Below are 13,473 nucleotides of genomic sequence, written 5' to 3'. Positions count from 1 at the left end.
GGTTAGCAACACTCCCATCCCTTGAGCAGCAAGCTGGGAAAAGCCTGGGATTGTGTAGGCAGGCTGGGGGTTTACACCCCTCCCTAATCAGAGCCTCCTGCTGGGACCAGGCAATCCCCCCCCTCCCCCCCCCCTTCAGCTTAGCTTTGTTGAAGGACAGGGAGGGCTGCTCTAGCACCCCCAGGCTTCTAGCCTCAGCACCTGCAGGCATGTGCCTGAATTTGTTCAGTCCAGAGGGATTATCTGTATGGTTGGAAACCGGTTCAGCCTAGCCAGCTTAGACTAACTTGCAAAGGTTGAATCAGTTCAAGCTCAGGCTTTTTGAATGTCTGTCCCTAGCCCTTTAAACAGAGGCTGTTCAGAACCAGATGCCCTTCAATTATGGCAGTTCAAGTCAATCTTTGAACAGCAAATATTGTTCAGTTTATTATCAGGAGTGAGAGCCAAAGAAAAGCAATGAAATCATTGAGGAGAAGGACAAGAAGGCTAAAGACAAAGAGATGGGGTAGGAGGGGAAAATTAGTCCTCAGAAGGGCTTACAGGGAATTTCAGTACATAACTTACAAGAAGTGATCCAGACTGACCCACCCCAGTGGTTTATGCTGTGACCACAGAGCCACTAAGGAGCCTCTATTATGGGCAGAAAATAGTGCTAGGCACCTAGACAGACTTCTGAGCATGCTTAAATGCAAACCAGTTCAATCTAGGTTTCTAGCTACAATCATAAATCCCTAGTCCAGGAGTGGGCAAAATATGGCCTGCAGGCTGGATCTGGCTTACCAACAAACTTGGTTCAGCCTATGAGTGGACGGCCGCCAACTCATTAGATTTGGCCCCTCGGACAGCTTGTGGCTTCAACTGCTGCGTGGTGCCAGGCAGGCCTGCTTGCGTCCAGCAGCATCAGCCCTTGATGCAGTGGCATCATCTGTGAACCCAGGTGGGGTTTCCACCAAAGCAGATGGGCAGTGGTATCAACTGTGGACACACCACTGGCAGGTTCAGGAGCTGACACAGAACCTGCTAGTGGCATCTGCAGCTGATGCTGCTGCCATCCCAGCACAGTGGAAGCTCCCACCCAGAGCCCCAACCCAGAACCTAAGGGCAGTGTCAGCTGTGGATCCAAGCAGGAGAAGAGAGAGAGGGAGAGAGAAAGACAAGGAGAGAAAGAGAGACAGAGACAGAGATGGATGTGGCCCTCAGGTTCCCAAAACTCATTAAGTGGCCCTCTAGCTGAAATAATTGCCCACCCCTGCCCTAGTCCATTAGGTTCCCACAGAGCTTGCCTAACAGCATCAAGTGCAGCACTCACAATCACTCTCACTCAGAAGCCTGGGCTCTTTGTACTTCCAGTCCATTTGTTTATATAACCTAAGTGCTCAACAAGTTTAAATAGACAACAGCAGCAAATCTTCCCAATGCATGAATAGTGAAATTAGCCTGCTTTGTTACCAGTTGCTACCACTGAAGCTGGTTTAAAAGCAAATGACAGCCCTCTTGATTTGTGAAACAGCTGAATTCCGCAGGGTTCATCTGCAGTTCATGGGGTCAATGTAGGGTGATTAAGAACCAATCTTGTTCCCACTGAAGTCGGTGGAAATTTTGCCACCTCCTTCAGTATGTGGGAGCAAGCTCAGGCCCTTTGATTGCAGTGCTTTTTGCTTTTCACATCAGAGACCATGTTTGTCTATCTTGTACATCTCACTGGAACTGAAAGCAAGGACCCTCTCTCTCCTCTGCTTTTAATGACAACACGGAGGGGGAAGCTGTGATTCAAAGGCAGAGTGACAAAAGCTGGACCAGGATGGAGGGAAAGGATAAATTAAGACACGAAGTGCAATAAAACAGAGGTTGGGATGAGTGGATTAACAGCTCTAGCTGGGCTATAAGACTGGGAGTCAAGGGGAAAACAGCAGAAGGGAGCCTAAAACAGAGTTGGGTGAGGTGAGGTGGTAGGATTGGTTGGGTGACCAGTCAAGACAGGTAGCTAGGTAGGGCGTGGAAGTAAAGGCTAGTTGGACAAGGAGACTGATGTTAGGAGCTTGAGGGAAGAGCCTGGAATTGGAAGTGATGGAGAAAATGCTTGAGAAGGACTGAGAGTCAGTTGTCTATGATTGAGGGATACACTGATACCAGGCAAAGAGCTTGCAGGGCAGGAGAGAAGCTGATGGTAAGAGCACATGAAGACCTGGAGAAGGAATGAGTTCAGAGTAACTGGAATGGGAAGAGATGAAACATGTCTAAACAGAATTGGATTGCCATAAAAAGAACTGGGACTGACTGAGCAAAGAGACTGGGGACAAGGAGCAGGAAAGAAGGCAAAGTATGGGCTGAGTTTAAGTTTGGATGATGAGCCTAGCACCAGGAACCATTAGTGGGACAGGAGAAACCAATGAAATGAGGAGCCAGGAAAGGCAAACTTGGACAGGCTGGGCAAGGAGACTAGGAAGTGCAGAGGGGAAGAATCTTGCAATGGAAAAAGAGGTCAGATCTTGAACGGTGAGCCAGTCCTTGCCAACTAATCCAGGGATCAGCAACCTATGGCTTGCCAGCTGAATCCATCTCATGGAGTCACCTGGCCTGTGGAGTTGGGAGACTTCTGCAGCATTTTGGCAGCAGGGAGCTTTACCTGGACAGCCAGGTCCCAGCTGACTTGGAAGTTGCTCTTGTTCATAAGCTAAGCTCCTTTAAAGTGCCTGCCACCCTCCCCACAACTCAGCAAAACATTGCCAATCCTTGACATAGACCTATTTTGGCCCACTCAGCCATCTCTTTGTCACCAGCCTTTTTGCCCAGGTAATGTCAGTTCCTAGTTCTCCAGCTTGTCTGCTCATTCCATCTTGGTCTCCCCACTACCCCCATGTTGGCTCCTTGTCTCTCTCACTCTACGCGTTCTCCCTACCTCGTTCTATCCATGCATAACAGCTCTTTGTCAGTTCTTACCACTCCTGCTCATCCCTGGTTCTCTCCACCTTCAGACTGATGAACAAGGAGACTAGAAACCAGTTTCCAGTCCTTCCCTCTCCCCCGTGCTCCTCGTCTGACCCTTTTGTTTCCATCTAATCAAGTGCCAACCCATTTCTCTCACTGGATCCCATTTTCATAGTTTCATAGTAGCTAGGGTCAGGAGGGACCTGAACAGATCATCTAGCCTGACCCCCTGCCACAGGCAGGAATGAATGCTGGGTTCACAAGACCCCAGACAGGTGACCATCCAACCTCCTCTTCAATTTGCCCAAGGTAGGGGCAAGGACCACTTCCCTGGGAAGTTGGTTCTAGATTTTGGCCACCCTAACTGTAAAATATTGCCTTCTGATCTCTAACCTAAACCTATTCTCCATCAGCTTATGACCATTGTTCCTTGTCACCCCAGGTGGTGCTGGGGAGAAAAGGGCTCTGCCTATTTGTTGTTGATCCCCCCTGATGAGCTTGTAGGCAGCCACCAGGTCCCCCCTCAGCCTCCTCTTGCTGAGGCTGAACACGTTCAGGTCCTTCAGTCTCTCCTCGTAGGGCCTGTCCTGCTGCCCTCTCACCAAGCAGGTGGCCCTCCTCTGCACCCTCTCCAGGCTGGCCACATCCCTTTTGAAGTGCGGCACCCAGTACTGGACGCAGTACTCCAACTGCAGCCTGACTAAAGTCACATAGAGGGGGAGTATCACCTCTCTGGACCGGCTTAAGATGCACCTTTGGATGCATGACAAGGTATGGCTGGCCTTGTTGGCTGCGGTCTGGCATTGGCGGCTCATGTTCATCTTGGAGTCAATAATGACTCCAAGATCCCTTTCCGCCTCTGTGCTTTCAAGAAGGGAACTCCCCAGCCTGTATGTATGCTGTGGATTCCTACTCCCAAGGTGCCGCAGCCTGCATTTGTCTACGTTGAACCCCATCCTGTTCTCATCTGCCCACTTTTGTAGTCTGTCTAAATCTAGTTGCAGCCTCTCTCTCCCTTCAAGTGTGTCCACCTCGCTCCACATCTTAGTGTCATCAGCAAACTTGGACAGCATGCTTTCCACCCCGTCGTCCAAGTCACTGGTAAAGATGTTAAACAGTGCAGGCCCGAGGACTGAGCCCTGGGGTACCCCACTGCTCACATCTTGCCAGGTTGAGTACAACCCGTCCACCGCTACTCTCTGGGTGTGCCCCATCAGCCAATTTTTTACCCATCCAACTGTGCGGGCATCAATGCTGCAGTCACTTAATTTATTGATGAGGATGGGGTGAGAGACAGTGTCAAAGGCCTTCTTAAAGTCTAGAAAGACTATGTCCACAGCAACACCATCATCCATTTTAACTCACTGAAGTCAAGTTAGAGTAGAAGATGGTCATCCTTGAAGCTTGTTTTGGGAAGTTCCAACTGCACTGTAGCAACTAAGACTTTGCAGCTTGTCTTCAGTTTATTTTAAGAGGTGTTTGTTTCGGGTTTTTCCTATTTTGAAGTGCTACTTCCTAGATCTTGTTTTTGTCCTCATAGCGGTTTTAAGTTTTGTTTTCTCTCTTCCCAGCTTCTGGCCATCCCCACAGCTTTTTCTGCCATCTAGAGCTTGGTTCTGACCGGGAAGTGCCTTCCAGTTTTGTCCACTATGTGGACGTGGAGTTTGACATGCCCACCACTTCAGCATCCAAAGCTGCCATTCGGTCCATCTCTGTAGAAGACAAGACCGACGTGAGGAAATGGGTGAACTATTCAGCACACTACAGTTATAAGGTAAAGCAAGCAGCTGGCCTTTGCTGAGGGCATATAGTTGTTGTATAACTTCATTTTTCTCTAAGTGAATTTTGTGCTGATAAAAGTGATGACTTGTCGTAAGTGACATAATACCAGAAGTAGCAGCAGAACTGTACTTGTTGAGGCTTTTGATCTTTTGTACAAAAGACCTTATATTTCTTACATTTCGATAGGGTATTGGAGGGAGCTGTTTTGTACCTTATGGTGAACATGGAAAGGATGGACTGGATCATCTTATGAATCCTTTGAACTGAATATCCATTGCACTGTTGCATGCAGTTGAGAGAGACTGGATTTGATGGAAAAAGTTGTCCCATCCAGTCCTGTGCTTCTCAGTTTCTAAGTTCTCTTTGTTTCATAGTAAAATTCATGGGATTTTTTGGTATACTAGGTCCCATTTAAAATTCCCATTTTAACAATAATACTTGTTAGCCTGAAGGACCACCTGTCAGGATGCCAATTAACTAATTAACCCAGAGGGTCATTAATCTTCTATGACCCACAGGTAGTCAGGTTCAGGGCATTAAAGTAAGTTAATTTCCCTGAGCACTGATCTACTGCCCGACCCCACTCAGAGTTTGAAGGAGTAGCTACACACTACAATACAGGTAGGTTGAGCAATATAAGCTGTATTACACAACAAAACCCATGCAACAACTACCCAACACAATAGTCCTGTCACACCCAAGCTGCAACACAATAAAATGCACCCAACAGGGCAATAGCCTGAGCACATCCCAAACCCAATGCCCCTGGTCACACAACCAGTCAACTACACATTACAATGATCTTTGGTCACTACGCAGTTAACTGCTATGCACCTTCACAGACAACCCAGAAACAAATGGCAGCAAGAACACCCTGGGCCTAGTCAGCAGGAGAAACCCTCTGACAGTCCCTAAGGATTTCTAGCTTTTCCCTGCTTAGGCACTCAGCACCTCAAATAAGGAAAGGGTGACACTTTACCCAACTGCAGCTTCCCAACAACCAGGTCACAGCAAGGAACCTGCGCTCAACGAACTCCTGCACCCCGAGAGCCTGGAGCCAGAACTGTCCAGCCAGAGTAAGAGCGAGTCCCTGCCCCTGCCGTCTGCTCCGGACAGGATTTATAGCCTTGTAATCATGCAACCTGTCACTCGCCCAATGGTCCAATCATCGCCCTTTTCACAATACCCAATCAAATTCAAACCTGGGCAGTACTTAAAAGGACAAATCAATTCAAACTATTTCAACTCAGTACAAGCAACATTATCATAACTGTCTTATTAATTAACATATCAACATAGATAGACAGTTGCATTACCATTATACACTACCTGTGCCCAGACCTTAAAAGTAGGTCATGACTTTATCAAGGTTGAGAGTTCGAACCCTCTAGACACTTCTCACCTCTAGTCATATGGCGCATGCGTGGACTTCCACTGTTCTTCAAGCCAAGAAACAAGGCTCTTCTGAACATCTCGGAACTTCAAGGAAATTTGGATTCAGCTTCAAATTTGCTTTTGCAGTTTTGGTTCTGGGCTTGGATGGAAAACCAGAATGGGGTTGGAACTGCTACCAGTCTGGATGTGGCCAAAATCATGACATTCCTCTCTCAAAATGGCAAAAATCTTCCAAGATAGCAAAAATAGCACACAGTTGCCAACAGTCTGGATGGTACAACTGTGATCTGTTCAAAATGTGAAAGCACTGTTGAATCCTAAACTCTAGCCATGATTTGACCCCAAGCCTAGACATGGAAAACGCTGTTTTAAACCTAATCTAGCTTTCCCTGGTTGAGAGCATGTTACCTTCCAACCTCTAGGATGATTGGTTGAGGTGGCTTGAGATGAATAAAACATAGAAGCTAGTTAAACTTTTTTGTTATTTTCTTTCTCATTAGTGATTTTTCTCTTTTTTTTTCTCATCAGGTGGAAATTGAACAAAAAAAAAGCTTGGATACAAATCTAAAGGGAGAAGAAACTGAAAACTCCAGTGAATGTGCCATTCAGTGAAGGGAAGACTCACCTGTGACATTCATAAGAAGAGTAGTAGTATCAACCCAGCTGAAGAGAACTACAGCACCTTGTTCCTGCTGCAAGTACAAGGCAGTACTTTTAAAATAGTTCTCTTCTGCGTGACATTATTTTGAGTTTTCTGCTCACTACAAGTCGTATTCTGAGAGGAAACTCCCTGATGGTTTGTTTAGAACAGCCAAGGGTCTTCAGTGGAATATTTTACATACCTTTGGTGTATGGATAAAAAAGATTTACAATACATTCAAGCCTGCCGCCTTCTCTGCCTTGTCACCATTTAGCTTTCTGCACTGAAGTATGGTGTGCTAACAACCACAGCCAAGATAGAAAGCAACTGTGTCCTCGCTTACAAGTCTTTTCCTCCAAGTTGAATGTCTTCTTGTAAGCTGTTGGTCTGGTTATCAGTAAAGCTCTCTCTTTTTATCTGCAGAATACACATGAGGAGCAACAAAGAGAAAGAGATACGGTCATTATTTTTTAAAGTAATCAACAGAGGGAAGTTAGAGAACCCTGAACTTCAGTCTAGAGAATCAACAGTCCCTCCATCTAAAACAAAAGGGAAGGCCAAGCACATGAACAACTGGTTATCATCTTTCCACTCACCTTAACCAATCCACTAACCAGAACATTAAGGTGGATTTTCCTATGGTCCTAACTAGTCATAAGAAAGACCCCTCTGCTCTCTACGGTTTTCACTTGCTGGTCAGGGTACTTTCTTTATCTTGACTTAATGTGATTATAGCTGCTATTACCAGAGATTGTGCAGAGCAACAGGGATGATATAGAAGGGGCATTACTACAAGTAGATCATTCCTGCCTGGAAAGATATTTGAGGGAAATAGATTTTATTTTGATATTTTCTTTGATGTTTAAGGGGACTAGCTGCTTTTTCATGCCCAGAACGAATCTTGCTTTAACATGAAGGATTTTGTGTTCCTGATACTCTTTGGAAAGCATAATGAAGAGTAAATGTTGCATTTTCCTGTTCTTGAAGTACACTTCTGCTTTCATGTTCCATCTGAAGTCTACAACACAACAAATCCATAAGCTACAGACAAAAGATGCTGTTAACTTTATAAATTACACAAACAAACAGGTCCTAAAACTTTAGTTCTTCAACTTTAAAAACACATTCCTCTGCCACACTGAACTAAAGATCAACTTTTTACTGAAAGTAGTGGCAAGCTCCTCTTGTCTCCCTACACCAGGCTGTAAAAAACAAAATCACTCACTCAGTCACATCTATCATTGAGTCATAAGATGTTCATAATACCTAATTTTCACAACCGTGGGCATGATTTATTTAGTCTCTTTTTCAAAAATTAAATAACTAAATAATAACCATAACTTATTCAACCATTTAGCTTTTTTTAAAGGACCCTGTTAACTTGCAAATCACACATTACAAATACTTATCAGTGTGACTGACACGCTATTTTAATTAAATTTAGAGACTTTTAAACTTTTAAATTTATTTTCTGGTATTTGCATTTCACTCAAGACTGTATTAAGAATTAACTTTCGCTTTTGATCCCTGGTTATTTTTATTCTGAGTCTCGTGAACAGTGTAGCAATGTTTAGGTTCCAAATAAAACATGGGATTATTTACATTCAGACAAAAACTGTTTTTATTAGAATTTAAAAAAAAATGTGGGAGCCTTTCAGATGCTCTTTTTATATCCTTCTAAATGTTAGGTCTAGATTGTTTTGATGCTATCTGTTTTAAATTCAAAATTAAGGAAGAAAGGTGCTTTTTTTTTTCTCTTTATGCAGCTCTAAATGTAGCATCTATGGCAAAAATACATTGCTAAAATGGACTAAGGGTCACAGTGCCATGAAGACCTGTACCTGGGCTTGGCATAGTCCAGGGGTTCCCAAACTGTGATACACTTACCCCTGGGAGTATGCAAGACATCTCTGGGGGGTACACGGAAGAAATTGTCTAATGAGGGATTTAATTTTTATTGTAATAATTGGCATTTAAGGGGCTAAAATATAAAACGTAGGCTGGTAGGCGTATGTGGGCAGCTGGTAAATCTGGAAGGGGGTACACAATAAGAAAAAGTTTGGGAAACTCTGGAATCTTCTATTACAAGTGGTCCTACTGAAACCAAAACAGCTCTCCTCCATTTCATTTGGTATCAAGTATTTTCACGGTCTGTCTATAATCAGGAACACTAATACCTCCTGTAAAGCAGTTTGAGATCTGTGGCTGAAAAGCATTGCTGAAGTGCTAAATCTGATTATTATGTATGAACTAGGGTTGCATAAAGTTAGAGGCGAGTCTGAAACTTCCAAACATCTTTTATGTCCAAGAGGTGGTAGATTTGAAAGCTGAGGCCAGATGTGAATGTCATAATTGACTCTATGCTTCACAGCCAGATGGCTCTTAGCTTGGATTTTTATGGCTTAGGCCCCTCCTCTAAGCAACATGAAATTTGACTTCTCAAAGCTAACATTTTTCTGTGCTTCAGATATACCCAGCTGGCTTTTCCCCCTTATTTCCTGTATTCTCTGCTGCCCCCAGATCACTGGTTTCTGAGAAGGAGCAGAAGGAGAAGTAACAGGCAGAAGTGAATGTGCTCTCAGGGTATTTCTGAAGAAGTGTCAGAGAGCTCTTGTGAAAGAGCCTGGTCTTACAAAATTTCTAGCCCAGATTTGCAGACCTCAGAGTTCTGCCTAGCTCATACAGGTGAAAAGCAACCTGTTCAAATTTGCTGATGATACCAAAATTTGGGGTGAGGTGGGCACGTTAACAAGGAGGGAAAGACTGCAGAAAGACCTGGATAGGTTGCAGGCGTAGGCTAACAAAAACAGGATGCGTTTCAATACTGACAAGTGCAGGGTGCTGTACTTGGGCAGTAGTAACTGGCAGCACACTTATAAGATGGGAAACTCCCTTCTTGAGAGCACGGAGGCAGAAAGGGATCTTGGAGTCATCATAGACTCCAAGATGAACATGGGCCGACAATGCGAGGTCACGGTCAGCAGGGCTAACCGGACCTTATTGTGCATCCACAGGGGCATCTCAAGTAGGGCCAAGAAGGTGATCCTCCCCCTCTACGCGACACTGGTCAGGCCACAGCTGGAGTACTGTGTCCAGTTCTGGGCACCCCACTTCAAGAGGGATGTGGACAACATTGAGAGGGTCCAGAGCAGGGCCACTCACTTGATCTGGGGACAGCAGGGCAGACCCTACAATGAGAGGCTACGGGACCTGAACCTGTTCAGCCTTCACAAGAGAAGGCTGAGGGGGGACCTGGTGACCGTCTATAAACTCACTAGGGGGGACCAGAAGGGTTTGGGGGAGACCTTGTTTCCCCTAGCGCCCCCCCGGGATAACAAGGAATAACGACCACAAGTTGTTGGAGAGTAGGTTTAGATTAGACATCCGTAGGAACTACTTCACAGTCAGGGTGGCTAGGATCTGGAACCGATTTCCAAGTGAAGTGGCGCTGGCTCCTACCCTGGGGGTCTTTAAAAAGCGGTTTGATGCCTACCTGGCTGGGGTCACTTGAGCCCAGTTTTCCTCCTGCCCAGGCAGGGGGTTGGACCTGAAGATCTACAAGGTCCCTTCTGACCCTACTTCTATGATTCTATGATACTGATGCTGAACTTTGGCACGCTTTGTCCTATCCTAGTGACAGATAAATATAAGATATGATTAAGCAACCAGATTTGACAGTCCTGAAAAGGAGAGGAAATTCAAAAGGAATATAGTTTCTTGTCTGTTTTAAGCAATTTACTATGTACAGCAATCCAACCCAGGACAATTTATCCCCAACAAATTGGGAGATGCAGACACTGGAGTTTTTTGTTTCTGTTTCATTTCTCTGCTTCATTTTCTCTCTCTCTCTCTCTCTCTTTCTCTGTCATTTAATTCAAAGTAAATTAAGGAAGTCGGAAGCCTAATGGAGTTAAAAGAGTGAAATCATAATTGGGTCCTGTAGTTGGGGAAAAATAATTTAATTCCTTTTTGATCCTCAGAGAGCATCTCTTTTATATTTTTCTGAGTTGATGCAGTCAGATTTGCTAGAATTCAGCACCAATAATCATGCCAGAGCAAAAGAACATATCTCACTTTGATCCCAGAATATGTAACTAGACTTTCAAAACAACTTTGGGTACTGGACTCTTCTGAAAAGCTAGTCCTAAAGATCACAAGCAGGGCTGCTGGATGCTAAAACCTTTTGTCAATCTAGTCCCAAATACTAGTGCTGAGCACTTGAAAACCTGGGTCCCAGTGCCTTTAGAGAGCTCCAGTTTCCTTGCATGATTGGCCACATTGCCAGTCAGTCAGTATTTCTCATTCCTTTTGCCAACATGCAGTTCTGCATGGACTGTATTCTCCATCTACTGGTGCTGAGCACTTGCATCTACCAAGCATGCAATGGTAATTTTGATAACATTGATTGGATGGTAAAGGCAGGCAAGAGTTTCCTCACACCCAAGAACAGCAGAAAGTGCTTAGGCGCAGCATCTTCATATCATGGGAATAATTGGGCCGTCTCTAGGAAAATGTACCTTTAAAAGTGTTCCATTTAACATGCCCTTTCTGTGTGATATGGTCTGTACCCTTTGGCAAAAATATGCCTGCAAAGCAATTATACAGTTATATAATTAAGCTATTCCCAGTCTGACTCTCCTTCCCTCCCTATTCCTTTTCCTTGTTCAGTTCCATTTTTGTAGACTAGTAAGACTCAGACTGCAATAGGAATATCTTGGAGGGAAGATCCACATGTTTAGAAAAACAGAAATTGGATCAGAGTGATGGAAATTAAGGTCTCCATATAACTCCTCTTAGTGATGCTCTCTGTACTGAATAACTCTGTCCTTTGTTATTACAATAGCCATAGGCTGCGGAACAGGGTGGGCCACCTGGGCCATGGCCCGACCAACTTTTAGCATGTTAATTTAGCTAGCAGTGCAGTTAAAAAAAAAATAGCTATACAGTTTTAACCAGAATGACAATTGCGTATTTGTGGGTTATATAAATTAATGTGCTAAAAATTGGTCGGGCCACGGCCCGGGTGGCTCACCCCATTCTGTGACCTATGACAATAGCTGAAAGGTAAATTAATCTGAAAAATGCTCTAACAGATAGATAATACCCGCTGTGTTTTAAAGTTCTTATATTCAGGATAAAACTAATCAATCCTCATTAAGGACTGGGGAAATTAAAGTCTTATCACCATTTACAGTCATATAAGCAGAGCAGAGGTGTCATGACATGCCATATATTATGACAATGAGCTGGCTGGAACATTTACTTGCAGTCTAAGACCTAAAAGATCTATACATCCACTTGACTTGCTAGCTGCTGACTGCCTCCTGATCACCTCACTACCTAGTTAATGGATCAATTTAATTAAAAATGGTCTTGAAGTTGAGAGGAGAAAGAGTCTGAGAACTAATATCCAGTTCTGAGGCCCAATTATTTTGCCAGTTGATTACATGAAATGCCCATTCACTTCACTGGCCTTCCAGACACAAAACAATCAGGCCCCTGATCTGTTACCTTAGTCCTAGGGGTTGGCAAATTCCAAACCTGTGCCAGATGAAGGGACTTAATCTATTTGGGAGATTAATGGAAGCCACTGGTTATGAAGAAATGCATCCCATCTTCTGTTACTTAGCTTAAAGTTCCCTTCTGACCCCTGAAGCTGTCTGGGATAACAGGACTTAAGTGTTCCTAACCTTTTTTGCCTCATCCACCCATACAATTCACTCTTTGCACTACTGTGAGTGACTGAGTTGATTATTTTGTAATGTATTCCTACATTTTCCCTTTTTTTTTGTAAAATAAGAAAGTCTACACACTGGCTAACTGTAGAGGTGCTTTCATTTTGTTATGTTCTTTTTATATTAGCAGTTCTGGAGTGGGATGTCATTTTTGTTTGAACTGTGGGAAAACTGTTAAATAAATGTAAAGGCAAGAGAAATCCCCAGAGTTTTATTGCAAAACTGAAGTTGTGTCATGTATGTTCTGAAGGTTGCTGCTGTGATTTCTCTATACCAACTCTCTAGCATTTAAACTGCTCTGAGTAGTGCACATGTGGACATAATTTACAAGTGCTGGGATGGTGCAAAGAAAGGGAATATTTCAGCTAAATAACCAGTGAGATGGATCTGATTTCCAACGGAAGTTGTAGGAGGACCAAAGCTGTAATCATTTAATAGGTGTGCAAAGCACTGGTGATACACTATAGGGAAGAACTCTGCTCTTGTGGGTGCATTCGGGGTCAAATGACCTACTCCTGTAGTCAACCTTTTTCATCATTAACTTAGGGACTGCAACTTCATTTCAGATTGATGTTTCCCACAGAGTGGACTTCTTGAGTTTCTAGTGTCTATAAGTTACTGAGGCATGAAAAAAACATGAGACCAGCATCTGACTGTCGTCATCAAATGTTTGCGGGAAGTGAAGGAAGCTAGAGAGCAAAAGGGAAAACCTTTAATGAGAGCACCTGGGGTATATTCATTGAGGTTTAAAGTCCTCTTTACAATTTTTTTCTGAAATGTTGGTGCCCTGGCCCAGGGAGTGTGGGATGCAGTACTTACCCCCTTGCACAGGGTGGCAGTGCAAGGAGGCAACATGCCCAGCAATACCTACCTCTTGCTTTGGTGGCATCAGCAGCAGCATGGGCTCCATGGGGGATGCCATTCTGGTGCCCCCCTCTGAATTGGCACCTGGGGCTCGTGCTCTACTCACCCCATCACCCCACCTTGTTACAC

At 44.3% G+C, this 13,473-nt stretch overlaps 1 protein-coding gene across 5 annotated transcripts in view; it reads left to right on the top strand.

The window, feature by feature from the left end:
• STON2 (stonin 2) overlaps positions 1 to 12,680 on the top strand; it is a 121,365-nt gene extending 108,685 nt beyond the window's left edge. For all 5 annotated transcript variants that reach the window (XM_059723143.1, XM_059723142.1, XM_059723144.1 and 2 more), the window contains 2 exons: positions 4,500 to 4,702; positions 6,634 to 12,680. In XM_059723143.1, coding sequence (XP_059579126.1) covers positions 4,500 to 4,702; positions 6,634 to 6,717 — 287 coding nt within the window. In that variant the 3' untranslated portion in view covers positions 6,718 to 12,680. The remainder of the gene's footprint in view (positions 1 to 4,499; positions 4,703 to 6,633) is intronic.
• The last annotated feature ends 793 nt before the right edge of the window (positions 12,681 to 13,473 follow it).

Source organism: Alligator mississippiensis, chromosome 2, assembly GCF_030867095.1.
Source record: "Alligator mississippiensis isolate rAllMis1 chromosome 2, rAllMis1, whole genome shotgun sequence".
Classification (NCBI taxonomy): Eukaryota; Metazoa; Chordata; order Crocodylia; family Alligatoridae; genus Alligator; species Alligator mississippiensis.
This window is presented reverse-complemented; position numbering and strand designations above follow the sequence as displayed.